Source organism: Pholcus phalangioides, unplaced genomic scaffold (assembly GCF_987345545.1).
Source record: "Pholcus phalangioides strain wild (caught in Gottingen) unplaced genomic scaffold, Ppha-v1.0 ptg000004l_1, whole genome shotgun sequence".
NCBI classification, from domain to species: domain Eukaryota; kingdom Metazoa; phylum Arthropoda; class Arachnida; order Araneae; family Pholcidae; genus Pholcus; species Pholcus phalangioides.
Genome location: NW_028301597.1, coordinates 49,334,527 through 49,358,352, shown reverse-complemented (window position 1 = coordinate 49,358,352; position 23,826 = coordinate 49,334,527). Strand labels below are relative to the sequence as shown.

The window sequence follows — 23,826 nt, the reverse complement described above, 5'->3', positions numbered from 1 at the left end:
CGTGCTCGCGGGCACTTGAGCAACGTTGGAATTAAACACCTTGGAGGAATTGCATTTAAGCATTGAAATCATCATAATTTCATGCATTCGTATGTTAAACTTGCCGTAAGGGTGCTCTTCTTTTAATCATGGGTATAGGCAGTGCTCGCGACTGGAAAAAGGTTGAAGACCCCTGACATAACCCTACATGCACTTCGTACATATTCCTCTACGGAATTTCTAACGAATCGGCGCATGCCGGAATGTGTGACCCTAATGTATTTATGTCGTAGAGTTGCGCTTGTTTCGTGTTCATGCTACCACCACCTGTCTTTCATTTCCTGAATCAAAAATGGAAATGCTTGAATTTTCATGTTATGTCACTATCATGACGTAGGTCTGTCTGTCTGATCTCTGTGGAGAGACATTATATGGGAGACCGGCTCGCATTCGCGCCTCGAAGCTGGAAAACCGCAGAAAATCAACTTCAGACGACCGCCACTGTGCCGTCAACGGGGTTCGAACCTGGATTCTCAGGACGTGAGTCCCACACGACCACACAGCGGCCAATCAGTGCTGCTGCAGAACAATCTGGAAAAATTTTAAGAAACGTGTAGAGAAAACACTATTATATATCTGTATTTTTACCGCAGAACATTTCCAGTCAGCTGAGGATTTGCTGCCGAACAATACAAAACATTCTGCTTTTGGGGTGTAGTGGGTAAAGTGCCTGCCTCCAATAATTAATACGATAGTGGGTTCGAACCACGGTTTTGTGTTTATATCACTCCCCCCCCCCCCTTTTTTCGATTGTATTGAATTTTCAATGTCAGAGTTTGATTACAATCTATTTTAAGGCTGTGCCGGAAGTGCCTTTCCGACGAGACTCATGCCCTAGTATTGGCACGTTCTTTGTTACCGGTTAGCAAGATACAGCACGGACTGTGACAGGCATGTGAAGACGCCACTAAAAGCCGAGTGTCACACAGACAACAGTAGCTCAAAAATTTTTCGATCTGACACCGTTTTGTTGAAATACGTTATAATGACAAAAAATTTTATTTATATAAAATGTCGGAAAGTTATAATTTCTATCGTGTATTGCAAAATGGATGACTGGTTTCATGAATCGCGCCCGAGTGGCGAGAGAGAATTCGATTTTCAAAATTTCATTTCGAAATTCATTTCCAACCCACCTCATTAATGGCAGTAAATTGCAATATAGAGATATAGCCAGAGTTGGTTTTTGAAGTAGTGTGGTATGATGAAAAGGCAGACAGGCATTTCATGTATCGGACGGAAATGCTCTGGAATCCCCGAGGCTGTACTCGTGTACACGATTATTGACAGGTCCTTCGTTAGAGGCAAGCAGGATACCGTACAGGGTGTGCCAGGAGTGTGAGGAAGCTGCAAGGCGCCCAGTGTCGCACACACAGCAGTGCAATCGCTCAAAGGTTTTTCGATCCGTCACGCGTCTTGTCGAAGAGCACTGCCAGTGCAGTCTTCCGACTTCCATGCATGGTGGATACATGAAATGCATGTCCGCATTTTCATCAATCGTGAAACCAACCATCCAGGCCCGTCATTTGGGGGGTCGGGGGAGGCCGTCTTCCCCCCCCGTCTTTTGGAAAAATACACTAAAAACTATATATATATACATACATTGAGCACATGTCTCTGCCCCCCCCCCCCCGCCTCCTGGAAAAAGTTGAAATGACGGCCCAGCAACCATCCCTTCTGCAAACCACGTTAGAAATGACGATAAGGGACACAACCAGCATTTTATGCGTTCTATGACGGCGCCATCGAGGGTTTCGGATGTGTTCTATCACTCTTCAAAGTTTTACCTACGAGTTCTGAATCACCCTGTGTGGATAACATTAGATTACGTCACCGTGGATCGTCACAGACGTTCTCATCGCTGATTTTTCTTATCGCAGTGACGTAATTTCCAAGTATTCATGAAAGACTGCTCGGAAAACGGCGAAATGGACAAAAATTACTTTACTCGAATGAAATGGAGAGTTTCCTCCTCCTTCGCTTCGATGATGTCCTTCAATGTTTCATTAAGTTGGTCACATGCGTGTCTCGATCCGGTGTAGAAACAGAGTGATGTATATATATATATATATATATTGCCTTTTCTTAAAATAAGAGGAAAAACGAGAACCACACCCGAATGCTATCTTGATAGTACCGTTGAAAAATATTGAACAGCGTGACCGCGTAGCAAAGAAAAATTTTCCAAGTCCTCACGAAATTTTGCGTTTCTTTCAAATGATAAGAAAATGGCCGATTAAGTAGATTTTTTTTTGTTTTCTTTTACGCCAAGGTGTTATAAATACGTAGGTTTTCATATTTCATTTAATCATGTTTTCTTTTCTCCATCCATTCCGTCAACACTCCCTCGAACACACCTTCGTTTTTTCTCATCAGTGTCTGAGCAATTTTCATCTCGTCGAAGCTGTGTTTTTCTTGCTCGGGTGATATTTCATGGAGTTATTTATATCCATCGTTCATGGCTACAAAATTTCTTGACAAATAATACAAATGCCTTTAATTCTTTAAGCGGTTTTATAAGTTTCCCCTGATCCGCATTATAACTGGCACAGTGAAAGTAACCGAACCCTCTGTAAGAATTCCACATTTAAGAAGAATTTTTTCCGGTTTTTTGCAGGTGATAGTGCTCCTCCTCCCCAACTTTGAGAATAATAAGAAAAAATCAAAGAAGAGAAATACTTTCTCTCTCTTTATCTCTATCTATCTTTTTTCTATCATTTATGCTGTACGCGTATTTGTATACAAACCCAAAAGAAAAAAAAAAAAAGAAAGGTCTGCAGTATTTCAGACACAGTCTTTGGGGCCGTTCAAATATTACGTCATCATCGATGGGGGAGGGGTTTGGATAATGCTTACGTCATCAACCACCCTTTATGAAAATATGAGTTAGGATTCAGAGGGGCAGAGCTGATGACGAAATTTTGCTGACAAGGGGGGGGGGGAGGAGGGGGGTCAGCGTTTTGCTGACCTTTGCTGACAAGGGAGGGAAGAGGGTCAAAAATGGCGAAAAATTTGCTTACGTAATACTTCAACGGCCTCTTTCCCTTTGTGTTATCAAAATACAGTAAACACCCCCCCCCCCACTTCCTCTCTTAGTGGACACTCGCGGGGCAAAAAAAAAATTGTCCGTAAAAGAGGATTGACCGTATCAAAAGGGGTTCCCATATTATATATAGTATAAACAGTAACTGAAATATGGTTCTTTATTTGAACGTGAATGAAATTCTGAGAATATGAGATGCGTTTAAAGTCAAGAAAATACATAATTATGGCATAGATATGAAATTAAAATTACAAAAGGAATATTATACAAAGTTTACATACTGAATAAACAAATTTTGGAAAGTCAGTCGCACTTCGGTGGGTTTCGCTGAGTATTTGAGCTCCTTCGAAATGTATTTTAAGCTGAAAGACTGAACACAATGACTTTCCGTCGTTGCGTTTATAGGAAAATGTATATAATCACTGCATTGAATTAATTTGTAAGAGCACGAATTCCAATTTTATGTTTTTCCACTGTATTTGGGACATTAATTTTTTCTCAGTGATGGAGAGCGACTACGATTATAACTAGATCTGGCCATATTAAATAACGGGGAATAACGTAAAATACAGGAGCACAACCAGCGATACATGATTTCAGATTCTAAGCAGACGTTAGAAGTGCCAAACATTAAGAAACTTTCAGAACCGAAATTTCATTCAAAAGTAGCCAAATATAAAAAAAAGTTGAACCAATATTTAAATTTTACTGCTATCTAGTGAGCGTAATTCGAACTAAAATTGCAACTATTGATGTCCGCACAGGGGTTTTGGCTCAATGAAACCAATGATGAAAACGGTGTCCGTGACCGTATCTGAGGGTGACCGTTAAACAGGGGTTCGAAATATATTATTTAAATAGACTTTTTGCCGGGATATTTTTATTTTACCGTATAACAGGGCGGACCCTTGTACATGCTTTTATATATTTTTTCTTCTCTCCCACCCCCCCCCCCCTCCCGCAACGATCGCGGCACCACAGCCTTCACTGTACAAAATCCAAGAGGGAGCGTCTCTGATGTACCGACCGTTGATGGATGATCGTAAGTACGACTTCCATTGCTCGTCTCGTAAATCTGTCATCACTTGCCATCCCATTTACATGCGATAGTTCATCAAATTGCTTTAAGGACGACGCATAGCGCGAATGTGTACACGCACATTCAACAAAAGCTGACTACATTCACTGGCTATTGCTATACAGGTTGGGGAATGTGAAATTAGGGGCCGTTCAAGTATTACGTCATCATCGATGGGGGGGGGGGAGAGAAGGTTTCCGATTTGCTTTGAGGGTGTGCCGTGGGTAACTTGAGTGATGTAGAACCGCATTGGGGGCCACTTCAGTGCTCTAAAACTACGTCACATGTCACTCAAGGGATCTCTAAATGTGTCACGGATCGCTTAATTATTCTGGAACTATGTCCCGGGTCATTTAAGTGATCTGAAAATGTGATACGGGCCGCTTAAATGTTCTGGAATTGTACCACGGGACACTTAAGCGCATAAAGGTATTGAAATTTCGGAAGAAATTTCAAATTTACAAAAAAATATATAGTTTTTTGCATTAAAAATATAAATTTTTGATTGTGGGAAGGGCGCATGAGAGCCCCCCCCCCTATGCCCCCCCTCCCCCGTGTACGTCTCTGATCCCACCAATATGCATTAGGATTCAGAGGAACAGAGCTGATGACGAAATTTTGCTGACAAGGGGAGGGGGGGGAGGTAAGAGTTTTGCTGACTTTTGCTGACAAGGGGAAGTTTCAAAAATGGCTAAAAATCTGCTTACGTAATACTTGAACGGCCCCTTACAGGGAAGCATCGTTACAAACGTGTTTGGGATCACCATTGCCGAAACAAGAGGCAAGAATGCGAGCCAGTCCCATATTTGAAAATTTCACTAGTCTAGAAGGTTTCCCTAACATGGAAAAATTTAGCTGTGCGTAATTAATTTTTGGGTGCTGGTTACAGACCTGGCCTTAAAAAATGGTCATCATATCTAGTTTTTTTGTTATATGGTATTTAATTTTGAATATCTTTCAAAATTTCCATATTTAGGCTATACGGGTGAAATGATGCTAGAAATCATATTTATATTTTTTGCCGTCTAAAATTTGGGAATGGCAACACTGATTTTATTTACAATTGCAAGCTGATTTTCCGTTTTTTTAATTGAAAAAGAAACACAAGCTTTTCATGCTTACGCACAACCCTTTAGTCAAAAAATGGGTCCTAAGTCTATGTCGCAGATGCATTCAATGTTCCAAATAAGTTTTGCTTTATGTTTTGCTGCCAACATGTCACATTAAATTGGGGATGATCAGAGGTGTACGCAGGGAGGCGGGGGGGGGGACATTATGCCCCTCCCAAGACGATCGAAAATTGATAATATTTTTGTAAAAAATAAAATATTGAAATACTAAACACGAAAGACTAATAAAATACACCTTTATCAGATATTTTAATCAGTTTCTGTCAATTTAAACATTTTTGAAAGTTAATAACTAACTTATGTAAAAGAAAATCGTCGTGAAACCAATGATATCTTTTATGACCCACCCCCACTTAGTCGATCGTGCGCACGCCCGTGGGGCTGATGGAAAATATTATGAAGGCAATGGACAAATCTGGTCCAGGTTTTTTCGCATCTATAAGATAATTTTTACTCCCGAAATTAAATAAGACTTTCTTTAAATACTTTAAAAAGAAAAGTATTTATAAGTCCTCAAATAAGGAAAATATCAAGTGATTTTGTTTCCACATAGAACTCACTGCAGAGCAATCATTTACATTTGCGATGAAGGGGGATTTTAGGGGAATCAAAGCAGGTGGGATGACCCTTCAATGAGTAGTGATTACTGTTCATTTTTGCAGCAAGAAGACAACACGTATATAAGAAAAAGAAATTTATTACTTTTATAAAATACTTTTATAAACTTTTATAAAATGTAGATATTTTCATTACGGATAGGGAAAACAGAACCATATTTATTATTCGAGTTTGAATCGGGAGAAAATTCCAAAATTGAGTTTGAATCTTAAATTTTCACTTGTGTAGGGGGGGGGGTCCTGTCAGTTTTTTCAAAATTACTTTTTTCGAACTATTGAATAGTATTCATGTTTATTTTGTAGATACTTTCATTACGGATAGGGAAAACAGAACCATATTCATCATTGGAGTCTGAATCGGGAGAAAATATAAATTTCGTTTTGCGTTTGCGCATGTGCGCTCTACGGATATTATGTGTATGAGAAAACGATAGTTATTTTATCATATCCATACATTGTTATATATGAAATTGTAAAAAAAAATTTTTTTACAATTCCATATATAACAATGTATGGATATGATAAAATAACTATCGTTATAAATATATTATAATTTGTTATTAAGAATGTGCCGATCATCTCCATTTTAAAGATGTGAAATATTTCATAGTGTAGTGTATTTCAAAACATGACCATCATGGATACGGAAAAAAACTGTACGTGATGGAGATTTTATTTAATTCGTATTTAAATTCAGCAAACCCCCAAAAAATTAGTCTAAAAAAAACATATTTCACACATGTTATAAAAAAAAGTTAAAAATTGTTGACCAGTGTTTGACTATTTGAATTGAGGCAATATATTTTGATGCTGACCATCTCTGAAATATCTAGAGCAATAGCATTTCAAGAGCTTCTTCGGCCGTATCGAGTCTAGACGATCATCCATCGATTGTATGGAAATGCATTCAAACAAATCATCATTTTCCAAAATGACGAAGCCTTATCGAGATTTCCTCGAATCACCGAGTTTGGATGGACATATAGCAAAATGAGAAAATACTGCAAGAATGATCGTTCACTGAAACAGGCGTGACTTCCGAGATATCCCGTGCGATTATTTGCCACAAATTCATGAAATCAACAAGCTTTCTGAATATTATGCCCGAGGTGAACTTGGGGGGGGGGATGTCCCGTTGTTTCTACCGGAAGAAATTGAACCCAGGACCCCTTGCAAACCGTTATGCAATTCAAGTAACTTTTGGGTACCCTGAAGATTTTGAGCGTTTTTTTTTTTTTTATGTAGCTGCACGTTTGAGCTGTTGTTTTAATCGTATTGAAATAAAAATTTTCTACCCACACTTTGAAGTCTACCGAGATTTACGGTCCAGCTTTTATCGTAATTGGTGTACAGTAGGCCTATGGCAAATGTGCTCAACCTTTAGGAGAGTGCGGGCAACTTTACTGGTTTGGAAAATTGTTGCGAGCAAATTAAGTGATCTGGAACAGCACCGCAAGTCACCCAAGTGATCTGTAAATGGGCCTTGGGTCATTCAAGTGGTCCAGAAATGTGCCACGAGAAACTTAAGTGAACCTGCAACGCGTTCCGCTTAAGTGTGTCTGACACTCGGTCCAGTTCCCTGAGGTCTCAAAGTGTTTGTATTTATGTGTTTTTATGTGTGTACCTTTGTGTATGTTTGTATTTGTATATATGTCTGTGTTTTTATGATTTGTTTATTTTAAAAAAATCTATGTCACTCAAGCGATATCCCGCGGACAACTGAAATGTGCTGCGGGCCACTTAAGTGGTGTAGAAGTGTAATACGTTTCACTTAAGTGATCTGGGATGGTGTCGCGGGGCACTCAAAATAAACCCTGTGTAAATACACTTCATGTCTCTTAAGTAATCTGAAGACGTGCCCACGGACCATTTAAGTGATGTGAAACTGCACCGCACTCACTTAAGTGATTTGGAATTGTCCCGCAGGTCACTTAGTTGATTTGGAACCGTGCCACGGGTCCCTTGAGTGATCTGGGAATATGCTGCTTAGTTCACTTTTTTTAAATTAGGTTTGAGGTCACGGAATACATCAGATGACTACGAGGGTCACGGGTTGAGCATGGGTGAGTTTTGAAATTGAACTTCCATAAATAATGGTAAATATAAATAATTTTATGGAAGAATTGTGTGTGGCTGCGCGTCTCGGTTGATCGGAGGCTGAGTTAATCGAGATTCTACTGACAAGGAAAGGGTCCCAAGGTCTCGCCCTCAAAAAAATTCTGAAAAAATTTTAAGTACATTCATCTCACCCAGAAACACGTAAAAAAAAAATTAGCGATGGAATGCAATTGTTAAAGCCGCAAAAAATTATTTAAAAAATATAACAGTTGGCTACTCATCGCCTCTTGGCGAAAGCTTAAAAAAAAAACTTCTTTTCACTTTCTTTTCGTTTCTTTCGTCCAGCTTCTCTGTCTTATATATAGAAACTAGTTATTATTATTCTTTTTCTTTGTCTGTGCTGTTCTTGATCATGTGTTGTTTGTTGAACGACGTCATTCTAACGCTTTGGGGTCGCGAGATTTTTAATTTATTCTTAGCCTGTGTGTATTAGCCTTCAAAATATTAATACAGTATTCACTTCTACTTCTTTTAAATGAATTATAATAATTGCGCCGGTTTTTTGTATTTTTGTGCGCATTTAAATGAGTAGAATCAGTGGTAATTTTTTCAAAACTTTTTGAAGAAAACTTCGGATCCTTTCCTTGTGAAAAACTTGGTACATTACATCCAAAGATATTAGAAAATCCCTCAAAATAAGGATCATACGGTCATCTTATGGATAACATAATTTGACCCGGAAAACAGCTTGAAATTATTATTTCGGCAAGAAAAATACATATTTAGCCCTTTATTTGGCAATGTTGCTTTAAAGCGCAACACGCGAGTTTCTTATATTTTTTTCCAAATAAAGGTGTTACATATTTTGAGCTCGTTTCGTTGCATTGATGCTTCTAAGTAACTCCTAAATATAGGATTTTAAATTTCAAGCTGAAATGTTTATGCAGCCTCTATAATTACAAGGTACACACGTCTCCCTATTTCTTGACAAGCCAAGCAAGGACGATTTTTAACCCTTACATTTTGGAGGGATATACCAGGTGTGGAAGAGACATATTGCTGTGCATTCTTCAATACTGATAGAAAAGTGAACATGCTAACAATAAATTACATTTTTATATTATTCAAATTCATGTAAATCATATAAATACAGTGTGTTTATTCTCTACAGCGCAATATCCCATTTTTTTTAAATATTGGCAATAATTTTTTTGGCGCGTTATAGCATTCAATGGTATCTCATTTGCTCAGCATATCCCCTCAAAATTTTTCTCCTGTTTATATTTCAATGCTTGCCAATTAAAGGGTTAATCCGAATTGGCAGTTAAACTCGCAAGAGAAACAAATTACGTAGCCGTAAATGACAATTCACAACAGCTCATAATTAAGCCCATGAAAAAGACCCACCACCAGCCATTAAGTATGGAGGTAAACATGCATCAATGTAACATCCTTTCTTCCCTCTCGAAAATGCAAATATTGAAGTCATTCACTTAATTCAGTGAAAAACGTCCCGACTATAAATATCTTTACCCGAAAAACCCTGCGCAAATGGAGCGGATAGTGAAAATACACGAGGGGGCGGCCACTTCGTTTCAGATGATGATGGGGCCCCCCCCCCCTTTTTTTTTGTCCTTCGTTCTGTTCTCTGCGCTGCGTATGAAAAGTGATCGTCATCATTGTCGTCGCGGCTCTCTTGTGTTTTACCTGTTCCCGTGGAAATGTGCCAAACCAATTAAAGAAGATGGCTTTTAACTTTCACGTCCGTCCGTCCGTCCATCTCTCTCGTACACCCCTTTATTCCTATCTCTTCGTCGTCGTCGTCGAAGCAGATGGCTGCTGCTGCTTCTGCCGAGTATAGTGAGAGATTAAAGGAAACTCTGCCAAAACTAGTTCAAATAAAAATTGAGACCTACATGCGAAATTCGTATCGATTAGTGCCGCAGAATTACCAACGATAACCACCGCCACATCGAAGTGTCCTCCTCATGTTAATGTCTTTCCTGGGTTAGTATGACATGGCTCACTCTTATTTGAAGCCATTTTCTACTTGTCCAAAATTTTTCAGCTGGTGTAGGAAGGCCACTTGAATTAAAAAGTGCAGTCAAATTGCAATTTGCATGTTCGTAAAACGGGGGGGGGGGAGGGAGGGTCTTCAACCTTTCGGACACGGCGGGCCAGATCGGAAATTCCCACAAAGCCCTCCGGCCATCAAGTGATGTAATTTATTGACTTCTCAATAGAAGGGGACAATGAGGGTCCCCGAGTTAAACAAAGACACACAAATTAATTGAAGACTTTTACTTATTCTGAAATTACTTCTCTTATTAATTACCAATTTTGACTAATTCTGAAAATATTTTTAACACTAATTCTGAAAAAGCCTGTTATTAATTACTGATCAAATTAATTAATTTTGTGATCAATTTTAGTCTGAAATCACTTTAAATGATTTTGTAATTATTTATTTCGGTAAATTATGAAAAATTAAATTCCTTCTCATCACCTCTTGAAATCATTTTTTTCAATAATTATTCAATTATTCTTTTATAGTGGTTGTGAAATAAATAAAGAAAAAATTATGAAATAATTTCGAGAAAAAATTATGAAATTATTTCTCATTGATTTTATGTTATTTTTTTAAATTAATTTTTGAAATTATTTGTTTCAAAAATTGTTTCCGGAATTATTTGTTTCACTAATTCTGAATTTTCATTAATTCCGAAATTATTTCCTTCATTAATTCTAGCATTAGTAGTTTTCAATGTTGTCAACCATTTTCTGGAAATGATCCGCGGGCCACGACTAAAAGCTCCGAGGGTGAAATGGGGTTCGTGGACCATGCGCTGAAGTCCCCGTCGTAAAATTAGGAATATGTATACATTCATCGTAACCGAAACCTTGAAAATTTTCTCCAACTCCAACCCCATCTCGTCAGTAATCACCACAAAATATGTTAATCGTAACAATACTCAATTGTCTGAGGAAAATGTGTTGTAAAAATTTTGTATGGTTTTTTTTTTTTTTCTTTTTTGACGCAAAACAAAGTGTTCCAGACTCTGCCACGAAGCTGGGCTGGAAGAGATCTCGGCAACGGGATAAGTCCAGTGGCAAAGTTCTGGCATTCATGCATTCATTCGTGTCGTAAAATTAGGAATTGACAAAAAAAAAAAAATTATAATTTGAAGACTTTTAACTCCGAACGTTTAGCTACAGTGAAACTCAGTTATTAAAACCTCGGTTGTAACTACAACTTGGCTATAACATCGACAACCTGGTGGTCCTATATCCTATAAAGCAGTGATCCCCAACGTGGGCGTTAACGTCCCCTTGGGAGCGATGAAAAGTTCCAGGGGGGCGGTAGAAGCTACCGGTAGGAAGAATGAAACATAGGATCCTATGGGTTAGATTGCGTTGGGGGGGGGGGAGCGATGGGACAATTTCTGAAGAAGGGGGCGGTGGGACAAAAAAGGTTGGGTAACTATGCTCTATAGCAGTTTCCTAATCTTTTTTGAACAATCGCCCCCTTCTTCAGAAATTGCTTTCTTCCATCGCCATCAACGCAATACAACCCATACGATCCTACGTTATACTCGTAGCTTCTACCGTCCCCCTGGAACATTCCATCGCCAACTAGGGAGTGTTAACGCCGACGCACAGTGGTCCAAATCGGGAAATTAGCTGGAAAAAAATAAAAAATGAAGTTTTTGCTTCGGAGAAATTTGTGACCGGTTTTCGATTAATGTGCTACATGAAAAAATATATACATTAAATGTATATCAATAAATATTTTGAAACAATATTATAAATGAAATTATCAAATTTTCCATGAAATTTTAACAGTTGTTGTTTGTTTGTTGTAAAATAATATAAGTACAACCGCAAAGTGTAGAAGTACTTTATGAACTAGTATTATAACTAATTGCTAAGTTAGGCCAAACATCATGGGCTTTACTTACGTTGTTTTATTACATGAAAACATCAATTACTAAACTTTAAAGGCAAATTTAATTAAATAATTTAATTAATATTATTGCATATATGGAATAATATTAATAAATAATTTTTGATATCGCACTGTATTGCTTTTTTTAATGCGGCATACCAATCAAAAACCGTTTTCTAATTTCAATCGAAGAAGTGTAACAGTTACATTTCAATTTGATAGGTGGCAGCAGAAGTTCTAGTTTAATGACCTTATTGTAATAGAAGACTGCTTTTTCTATAGTTTTTTTCAATACTTTCTAAAGGGAATATTTTTTGCTTACAAAATTTTACTTTTACCCGTTTGTTGGTTACAAACAGAAGTATCTCTAAGAAAGCCACCGTTTTTTTTCGTGGTGAATAAGTTTACAAAAAATGGACGTTTGAGAATGAATGCTTCTGTGTGTACGCAGTTTTTTTTTTTACTGCGCAGAAAAAAATGCCTCATTTGTATGTATAAAATAGCATGTTATTTTGTCATTCCACACGGATATCGAAATTCTGTGCGTGGAGAAACAACAGGTCTGTGCAGGTGAAATATTATTATGACCAGTAATACAATCTGATATCGGAGGGAAAACGATATCAAATCCTTCATGTGTTTTTTAATATCTAACTTTTACATATGAAGAAGAAATTGTAACATATAATTATGGACTTTTGGCGACCTTATCCTCTCGCCCTAAATAGAGGTAATGAACATCCTGAATACGAATTTCCTGACATCGTTCCTGGTCTGTGCTTATAGGGTAGAACCAGCGCCATCTTTAGCTTCTGCTTTAGTAGGCGTTGGTAGAACCGACGTTCTTATCAAAAAGGGGTTTGGAAAACGATTTCTGCAGGACTTCATCGTTAAAATCTGTATTTTGGCAACCCTGAACTGAAAACCAAAGAGTTAAAGAAGTGGTTTTCAAACTTTTGCCCTCAACGGCCTCCTTTGTATTGGAACATTTATCCACAGTTCTCTCAAAATAGTCTAAAAAAAGAACTGAAAAAGCACTGAAATGTCACTCATCAATGTAGCCAATTCACCCCGACACCCTCAACAAACGTTGGTGACGCTCCCTAGGAGCCGGTACGCACCTTTTGAAAACTACTGGTTTGGATGGGGAGGGTTGAAATCACTGTACATGCCATAATTTGCTACCATATGCAACGTAATCGCGGTTCGAGCAATGTTTTCCGCCAATCAATGCGATAGCAAAATCGAAGCCGTAAAATGGTGTGTGACGGGGGAATTAACAACCCAAGAAAATAATGTACTACCGCTGTATTTATTCGCTCAACTCCCTGATACATTCGCGCGTTTAAGATAATGGAGGCTGCTAATGGAGTTTGGTGGTAACTCCACGGGGGGGGGGGGGGGGGGGAAGGAGATGGTCGAGGAGAAAAATAACAATAATTTAGCTTCCGTTTTCCGAAGCCCATAACGCAATAAATTTTGCGTAGAATGACCGCAAGGAGAGTGGCCACCAGCAGTTGTTACGCGAAACCGAATCTGCGAATACTTTTCTCTCAATCCCTTCAAGTAGTGGCAGAAAAACTCGCCTGGTGGCATTTTGACTCCATGTAGCCTTCATTCACGTTTACTGAGTCAGCATTTGTGCACAGCGTAATTGATGCTGACTGTTACTGTCTTCACCCGTTATAAGTGCGAGATCGGACAGCGATCTTGTGATCATTCCTAACCCTCTCTTTTAGGAAACAAAACAATTACACAGGGTGTCCTGTAAGTCCTAATGCGTCCTTTATCGCATGAAAAGTTCGTCGTGGAGGTACGGTTCCAGTTTAAAATATGCTCAAAATGTGTTCATATACCACCCTGTTCCAGTTTTGAAAGTGAAAATACAGTACAACACGAAATAAAATAAAAAGCTCTTAATTTTCATTTGGTCACCCTGAGCTAAAAATACCCAATTAGAGAGATGAAAAAAAAGTTTCGCGTTTCAAAGTGTAATATTCGCTGAGATACTTGAATTCGAAAATCACTGAGTAGGCAAGAAAGGACAGCGTAAACTGACAGGCGCTTCTTCCCCTCATTTATGCTGTTCTTTCCTAATTTTTCTCCGATTTTTTTAATTTTAATATCTCTGCGAATATTGCACTTACAAAAGTGAAAGTCTTTTTTTGTTGGCGTCACGAGAGACAGGGTAACAACTTTATGAATGCGTTTTTTGAGGACAGGGGTGTCGGTATAAAAATTTATGTTTTTTTATTTTATGATACACTGTATTTTCGTTTTTTAAATTGAAACCATACCTCTACGACGAACGGTTGATGAGATAAAGGCCGAATTAGAACTTTTGAGACACCCTGTATAATACAGCAGGGGGTGCACAAGGTTTTCAGTCCACAGGCCAGATTTACGGTTTTTCCGCCGCTTGCAGGTTAGAAACTTGTATGCAACGGGTGACCACATGACCCGTTTTTTACGGAACGTTCCTGTAATTTTAGCCTCATCAGAACTTTTTTTGTGTCTATGTCCCGTTTTTTCCTTATTTTCAATAAGGCCTATATGAATTTTTAAAATCAAGAATTGACATTATTCTCATGACTTATAATTGCCTTTGGCAACATTTTTAACTGTAACCTTACCTCGATAATTTTTTTTTTTGGATGTAATAGGTAACTTTTGCTTGTTGACAGTTTTTTATGGTTATAATTGGAAAATTTATTTACATTTGACAATTTATTTATTTATTTTATATATATATATATTTTGCGATAATTGGTGATATCCCGTATGGATCCCGATTTTTCGTATTTTTTACGAAGGAAACATGGTCAGCCTAATCTTTTATCGTGTTGCGTGTATTCATACATTTCTACCGGAACACCTTTCACGTTCCGCATGGGATCCCTTAAAGGGCTGTATGTGGCCCGTGGGCCGGGAATTGGACACCGCTAACCTAATGGACTTCACTAGAATATTTCAGTGTTTTTAACAGCTGTTATAGATAACTCCCATGTCCTCTATATTCCTCTCCTATATTTTTTTTTCAAAACATCCCCTCTTATACAGGTTTTATATAGTTAATAAACAACGACGCACAGTAACAATAGAATTACAATCGCGTGCTTTTCGAGGACAACGTCGTTCCAGATTCTTTGGAACATATCCCATTAATGGAATCGGACATACAGTGAATACGCCAACAAAGGAGGAAAAATGGGAAAGAAAGGGAGAAGATCGATTTATTTGGGTTTGGATGTTAAAACCATTTTCCGGTTGAAAACGGGAAATCATAAGCTTATGGAGAGGAGGAAAATAAGTAATAAAAGAAAAATAGACGTATTTTTCTACACAGACGTGCACTTGGTCCTCGACACAAATAATGCACGGCATTGATCGAACCGTAAGTGAGTGAGTGAGTGAGTGAGTAGATATTCAAATGAAGGCTTCTCTTTATTTTTTCACGTTTAACTACAGGGAGGTGTCGAGTCGGGAATTCACTCAAAACACAACCAACTCCAGATATGACGTTTTACATGTATCCATAGAGATGCGAGTTTTCTATATAATTTGTTTCGTTATATTCCCTTGAAACTTTTCTGGTGTACCTAAAATGCGTATTATTGCTTTTATTTTTACCTGGTTGCGTTTAGTAATTATTTTTGTCCCGTGATTTTCCAAACATCGAGCCGAGGCTCGAAGGCCGAATTATATACAGCCTGTATTATTGCCCGTGTATATCCTCTAATCACTTTCCATCACGCATTTTGCATCGGTAACGTCCGTTTCTGGGTCAAAGACTAGGTCGTCTTCTTTGTGGGAATTGTAGAACGATTCCCACGGCCCTCGTTTGAAGCCCCGAATCCAAATTCCTCCCTCCGCCCTCTCTCGGATGAGATGAAATAATTGCTCGTAACGAAGCTTGAATACAAACTTTCCTCAAATGAGTCGAAAACGTTTATTTACCTTCTATTTCTATTGCAAGAAGGTGAAAGTGACCATTTTGTGGGGTTTGGTTCAATGCGAGGACGAGGATATTTTGCGGGGGGGGGGGGGGGAGGTATAGTTCACTTAGAATAGTAGGGGGAGCTTTGGTTCGAAAGAATATTGGTATTAGTATTAAAAAATATATTGTTGTAATACAGTATTAGTATTCAGTGAATGATGATACAAATACAAACATAAAAGGCCACAACAGGCAAAATGTTCAACGAGGTGGCTGAAATAAAGATGCCCATAATACAATAATACAGGGTGAGCAAAGAGTCCGTAGAGACTTTAAAAATTCATAAAAACCGGAAAAATAACCGAAATAAAAACCGGTTTAAAGGGCTAGCATCGCTAAGTCACAGGAATTTTTTCAAGACAGGAAAAAAGATCAGAAAAAAAACTAAAAAACAGCCAATAGGTAGCACTGACGTACACAAGTCAAAGAAAAAATACGCAAATAACGAACAGAATCGTTTATTACAGCAGTATGTGTGCTGCACCACCACCACAGCACCACCATTACAGCACCACCACCACAGGGGATAACACATTGCAGGCGAGTCACAAATCCAGCAACGGCCAGAGTGCAGCATAACACCAAACATGGCCCCCGCTCTGTCCCTTGCGGGATATAAGCGGATTACCTTGCGGCTGGGCCATGCTGGAAGAACTCTCCTGACATCCGGGCCCGGCGAACATCCCCCGACTCGCAAGCCACCGGGTCCGTCCCGCCGGGACCCACTCCATCCCAAGCAGCCACACTCCGGGAAGCTCCCAGAAACCTCCGATGGTCAAGAAGGAGTACAGGTGGACCGCCCGCCAGATCTCCGACCCAGCAAAAACATTCCGAGGCACTCGGCTCCCCCAGTCCACGAGGGAACACCCCCGTCCGCCACTCATCGCCCAAAGGAGCAACAGAACGGAACCAAACGTCCGTCCCCCTCCGGCAGCCCGCGCCCGTCCATGCCAAGCCAGAGTGCAGCAGGTCCACACACGCGGTTTGCAACGGTGAACTGATTGTGCATTAGGAGCGCAAGTTCTTATAACCATCTCATTTGCATATTTCCATCGAAGTCACTCGTAGGTCTTCTCTGCGCTCTTTCGACAATGTCCCCTTTTGTAGGTAGGGGTTCCAAAAATTTCGGTCTGATGCAAATTTTGTCATTTTTGTTTCCTCGCTCTTTCACGATTTTTTTCGGGGAAATTCTTGAAATGCGAGCTCAATATAATTGATAGAATGTTTTTGTTATTGTTATTGTGAACAATGGCGGTAAGAATAATATTCTTTGCATGACTTTTGATCATAGTGCATGGGCGGAGATACGATTTATGTAGTATGTATGTATATATGTATTTATGTACGATTATACGAGTTCTGTATTTGCGTATATATGAATTGACATCATCATCATCATCATGCCCCCAGAGTTTCAAGTCTATCTCCGCCTATGCCACAGTGCAGTTTTCACCCATTGTGCGCAAGTTACTTAGCCATGGATCCCTATCGATTTTTTCCCCACTTTTTAATATCCACGATCAGCAACAAGGACCAGGATCCCTAACTCTGTTTAATCCCAGCATCCATGGCTCCAGCGTTGTCTTCCGTTTGAAGGGAATTCTGGATTTTAATTCAGGACTCATTTCAAGGAATGTGCCAGTGTTACAAAACACTTCACTTTTTTTTTTAAATACCTATTCAGATTTAAAAGGTGCGCGTTCTGTTCTCAGTGTACTAGATACCTTCAACTAGCTATTTGTGAGCACCACGGTGTTCTTCGAATTAGCAAACAGTGCTTAATTATTTCGACTAATGTCGTGCTGTTGGTCGATGGCCTGAAGTTTAAAGCTTCATCATTCAAGTTTTATTTAGGAATTCACATATTGCACTAGTCTGAGTAAGAGAAATTTGAAGAGTTCTACCATGGGTGAAAAAACTTCAAAGTTCAAAGACAACAGGAAAACTGCCATATCGTGAAAACATGCGATGTGTATACTGTTTATGAAAATTTTAGTGATAATTACAACTAATAATTTTCCAGAGAAAATAATTTTGATGAATGCTGCACTGCTTCAGAAAAAAGTTGTTGGAATGATACTAGAGAACTGGAAAAATGTTGAAGATCTCAGCTGAGGTTTGCAAAAGCTTTGCTTATTTCTGTATCAGGGTGTGAAACAACACTTAATGATAGCAAGTGATTATATATTTCATACCAGTATCTTGAAAATCACAAGATAGATTTCCTTCTCTGAACTGAATTACAAACTACTCCTTGTTCCTCGGTATTTGACCCATGTTGTATGCATATAAATATCAGATACGCTGGGAAATGTTTTTCGCGAAGCCAATTTTGAACTTTTACGCCGTTTCAACTCCACCTCGTTTTTCATTTTTTGAAAGCAACGATTCACTTAATCCGCCCCGTTTTATTTCCCCTCCTCTCTCTCTCTATCTCTCTCTCTCTCTCTCTCTCTCTCTCTCCCCTTGTTATTCTTCTAAACCCATGATGAGTAAAAATAAACAAACTTTTTGGAAGAAGCAGAGGATTCTTTTTCCTCTATTTCGGGATTAGAGCGTGAAATTATTTAAACAGTCCCGTAGAAAAGTTTGCTGTCGGAAGGAGATGTAGAAAGTTGATCTTGAGCAGATGTGTTTAACAGGAAGTGTGTGCGTCTTCACTTCTTCTTCTTGGTACAGACAAGGGGACCCTCTAGATAGCTTTTAACGTATCTCGGAAATATCGTGACTCTCTCGACTACCACGGGACTTGGTGAGAATAAACACAGTGAGATGGCCTTATAGGTCCGAGCACTTCTTTGAAACTCTTTTGTAAGGATGAAAAAAGCGCATTGCTTGCAAAGGCGTTTCAGGCGAAACCCAAAAGACGATGGTGAGAAGATAGTTCTCTTGGGATATCTGTAGAAGAATGAACGCTTTTGTGATATTTATGTAGGTGAGAAGATAGTCCCGAGCCGTGGTCTAGTGGAATTAGAATTTCCAGACGTTTTGTCCACATCTTCGTCGATACGAGAGCTAGTCAGTCCTTTCTGGGCAGCCAAAAAGATGACGTCGATGATTTTCCTCGTCACCACTGAGGATTGTCACTGCAGGTGCGGATGAAAGAAACCAAAACAACAAAGCAGATATGTACGAAACCGAATCAAAACAGCAAAGCAGATGTGAAAGAAAAAACTGAAACAACAAAGAGATGTGAGCGAAAAAAAATCAAATCAATGAAGCAGATGTGGACGATAAAAACCGAAACAACAAAGCAGATGTAGACAAAATGAATCAAAGCAACGAAACAGATGGGGGGTGGGTTATAATTCAAATCTGTATCGCAGACACCTTCACTGGTGACGAGAATGGAGCCCCGTGATCTCCTAAGCCATCCTTAGTCCAGAAATGACTGACTAGTTTTCATATCCCCCCAGATGTGGAAGCTCAAAGTCTAGAAGCATAAATTCCACTGCAGCACGACTTACTTCAGCACGCGCCATCCTCTCCTAATGACATATTCCCGTAAAAGCCTTCGCTATTCTATCATAATTCTAGTGATCATAGATACGAGATATCCTTCAGCTGTGTCATGCTGGATGAAATATCACGGTGAACCGAGCAATATGACAATTAACAACATACAGAAGGTGCACAAACTATGGAAAAAAACCTCACGTGATTGCATGTGAATGATATTAAATTTTTATTATAGTTTATTGGTGCAGGTGGCGCTGTAGTTTTTTCTTCATGCAACTACCTGTGACATTTACAATCCCCTTACACCGACCGTTCCCACTGTAAGCTACTAGAAGCGAAAACAAGTCGCTGAACAATTTGCAAGATCGTTCTATAAAAGTCTTGCGCACTACTTGTTTTCCCTCTTAGTAGCTTCCAGTGGAGACGACCGGCCTCAACCCTTGAAGCGTTCCAATTATCCACAGACGACGAGCATAGTAGCCTGCTCAAAATCATCCTGTGATGATTTCGAAATTGAATTTTTTTTTTTTAAAGAAGAAATTTTTAAGATGACGTATATAAATGGCATTTTCACATATATATTTTCTAGTTTTTCTCTGTTTTTTAATCATCTCTCTATTGGCTGACAGATTTACGTTCACTGTATGGGCTTGGTTGGTGTAGTAGTAAAGTTTCTGCCTCTCCCATATCACTATTTTGTCGATGAACCGTAGAAAACTAACTTCAGTCAACCACCGCTTTGCCGTCAACGGGGTTCGAACCACCACTCAATCACCGACAAAAATGCTACTGAGAGTCGGGTGCTACCATATTTTTGTCCACCCTCTGTGTAAGATAATCATAATAAAGAATTGAATTTTCCCTCTTTGAGGTATGAGCAACAATCAACGAAAAATCATACGAACTATATCTAGACCAGCTCTGATTCGCATCATCCGGTTGTTCAATTATAAACTCGTCGAAAATAATAATTATTTTTTTTTTTTTACAATTTTTCAAAATTCATATACATACCAAAATAGATGCTTCGTCGTACCAAGACAAGACGCAGGAGAACTCGATTTCGGCACCTGCCAGAGACGGCAACACTCGGAAAGGAACGTAATAAGTTGAAACGTTGCCCTCAGAGTATTTCCGAAGTTCTTCCAAGCCGACGGGACAACTACATACAGCAGACAAAAAAAAAACCTATATCAAAAAACGAGAAGCATCGAAGACATCCATTGACATTTTTATTTATATATAAAGTGAATTGCGGGCATCGGACATTGTCCGGTGTCCTTGGATTTGATGGCCGGCTTTCGATGTCCTATTCTTCTCCAACTGAATTGAGAGAAGATGTCAATTTCAGAAAAGACCTATCACAATACGGTCTTTCTCTCGATTCGCGTTTCATTCATTCATTGATGATGTAATAACAGATATCCAGCGTTATTCTTATAAATATACTCTCTCTCTCTCTCTCTCTCTCTCTCTCTCTTTCTGTTCTTCTGGCTCTAAGTTATATACAATGGTGCTCTCTCACCTGTATTGTTTTTAATATATATATATATAAACGATCTGCATGAAACCCCCAACTCTTCTCTGCACCATTAGATTTTTTGCTAATGACTGCGTAATTTACCGCCTGCAAGTATGTATGCATGCAATTTACCGCATAATTAATCACAAGTCCGATCAAGAAATTCTACAACGTAATCTTGTTTCTATTTCAGCCTGGTGCTCATTTTGACATATGCCTATCACAACCTCTCTAAAACAGTTTTCACGAAAGCTTATCGTAAATCTCTACCCCCCTCGAATTCTTATACTTAACGTATACATACCATATCCCAAGTTTCTCAATTTAAATACCTAGGTGTCATAATCTCGGCTGACCTACGTGGAATAATCATATCGATTAATGTGTCGATAAACTTTTTTTTTCTTTCGTCGCAACCTCAAACATTCTACTCGTGACGTCCGACTTCTCATAGAAAATCATTAGAAAGCAGATCAGTTAAATGTCTCGAAATTTGTATTTGCTGGACGTACTGAAGCTTGACTTGACAGTTTATGCATCCTCTAGATCAGCGGTTATCAACCGGTACCCCGCGTAGCACTAAGGGCTCCGTGTGCAACTCCCAGGGCTCCGCGGCGACTGGAGGAAAATAAAATGAATCAGTAAATTCGATAGATAAGTAAATAAGAAAGGCCTACAAGGTTCTGCCATAAAAATTATGTACAAAAAAGAGCTCCTCGAGTCAAGCAGGGCTCCGCCATAGAAATTATATACTGAAAAGGGCTCCGCGAGTCAAAAAAGGTTGAGAACCGCTGCTCTAGATATTCGATTATTATCATTTCATACAACTTTGTTTTTTTTTTTGAATGAAAACTGTATACCGAAGTAACGAAATTATCTCTCATAAACACGTCTTTCAAGAAATCTGTCACTGCTGAAATTGACCGTAACTAAAATCTCTCTGCCAAAAAAAGAATAAAAATACGAGAAATCTACTCAAAAAAAGGAAAATCCAACCGCGGCTAAAAATACTAATTTCGTGTTTTAGATTGTAATATTGACTGGATTACGAGCAGAAACTAAGTCCATGGAAGTCTCCCGCAGGGAATTAATTGGGATGCTAGATTTAGGGGTACGAGAGAGAGATTAGTCTCAAGCTTTCGGGACTGCAATCAAACTAGCTTAGCGCAATCATTTAGAAGTCAACGGGTGCATTCCAATGTGGTCACGTTGGTCTTACTACACAAAAATCCTATGCGAACGTGCACAGTATCGATACACACAAACGTTGTCTAACAAATCGCAGGACGGTCTATCGAATTCGTCCACACCCACAAAATGTTTCGCAACTTTTCTCCCGTTTTCAATCCAAAATAGTACACCATAGATAGTTACCTCATTTCTGCTTGAGGCAGAAGCAAACATATACGTACGCAGATACATTAAAAAGAGAGAGAGAGAGGAAAAGGGGAGGTGATGAATTGGATAAAAAAAAAATGCACGTTAAACCACACTAGTGTACAGATGATCATATAGACACAAAATATATATAATTATAAGTATAAAATATACATTTTACACGTATGTAAAAGAAATCTCGTGTAGGATGACAATGAGAAAATTCATTTTTGTGCTATGTCTCTGTAATAGGAAAAAAAGGTTTTAGATCTTTCTATCTCTATCTCTCCTGTTATTTGCACACACCAAAGTCACCATTATCAATGAAACAACGGAAACCTTAAAGATTGATTTTACCAAAAGATAAATCAATCATAATGTAAATTAATCTCTAAATAATCAACCAGTCACTGCAAAAAATGGTGTGGAAAGAGTGATGAAAAGTAACGCGTGTGTGAGCTTCATTCGGAATTATAATGGCAATTTAAACATAAAATACTGTGAGGGTTGCCCCGACACCGAACGACACGCTCAACCCATTACTACTCTTACAAAAAACGCTTTTAGCGATTGGAAGAAGCTCACGTTTATCACCATAACCACAGCAATTAACGTGAAAAGCACACGAAGTCGCATGAGCACCAGCTAATCTCGAGATCGACAATCGATATAAAAACTGAATCGTTTTTCGGTCAGAAAAAAAGACAACCATCAACATTAGAACCGTATTTGCTGCGTGTTTAGGTACGAGGGACATGTCTCCGGTGTTGACAACGCTGATGAGCGAGTCCGGGTTAAAATTGTTGAAATTACAGTTCAGTCAAATAATAGGCAATTGACGTAAAAAAAGATAATAATCAGTTCATAAATAATAATGAGAGTTGATTGAACCTTTACAGATAACACTGGATGGCAAGAAAACAACACGTACATCCAGGGTGGTCAACCTTTAGGAGAGTGCGGACCACTTCATTGATTTGAAAACGTGTCGCAGTCCACTCAAGTGATCTGGAACAGCGCCGCAGTCACTTCAGTAATGTGATTTGTAGATGTGTGCCGCGAGGGCCGCTTGAGTGATTTGGAACTGTGTAGCTGGTCGCTCAAGTGGTCTGTGAATATGCCGAGAGTCTCTTAAAAGCAGGGCCGCAAAACTAAATGCTTGGTCACCCGGGACAAGCGCACATTTTAACGCCGCCTTATAATGTTCAAGGACAGGATTCAGAATGAAATTTGCGCCCCCCCCCTGGTCCAGCGCCCGGGGCACGAGATCCGCCTGCTCCCCCCTCCCTTGCGTCCCTGCTCTTAAGTGATCTCTGTATCGTTCCAATTTTAGTATATGTACAATTATCGTACAGTCTTGAACACAATAACAACAAACCGACCATAACCTCCGCTCTGTCCCCACAAGGGGTATGAGCTGGTTATTCAAAAGAATACGGGTCATGGCGGAAAAATCTGAGGATGTCCTCAGACTCCTGCCTCCCACTCCAAAATGCGATATTACCGGTGACTTTTGAATGTAATGTACTGAAAACTGCGTGCTCGCCCCCCCCCCGTCTC

General features: G+C 39.1%; 1 protein-coding gene across 1 annotated transcript in view; it reads right to left on the bottom strand.

Annotated features, from left to right (window-relative positions):
• LOC149087779 (uncharacterized) overlaps nt 1-23,826 on the bottom strand; it is a 227,873-nt gene that overhangs the window by 36,620 nt on the left and 167,427 nt on the right. Inside the window, exon 8 of the mRNA XM_089231704.1 lies at nt 20,382-20,529. Coding sequence (XP_089087830.1) covers nt 20,382-20,529 — 148 coding nt within the window. The remainder of the gene's footprint in view (nt 1-20,381; nt 20,530-23,826) is intronic.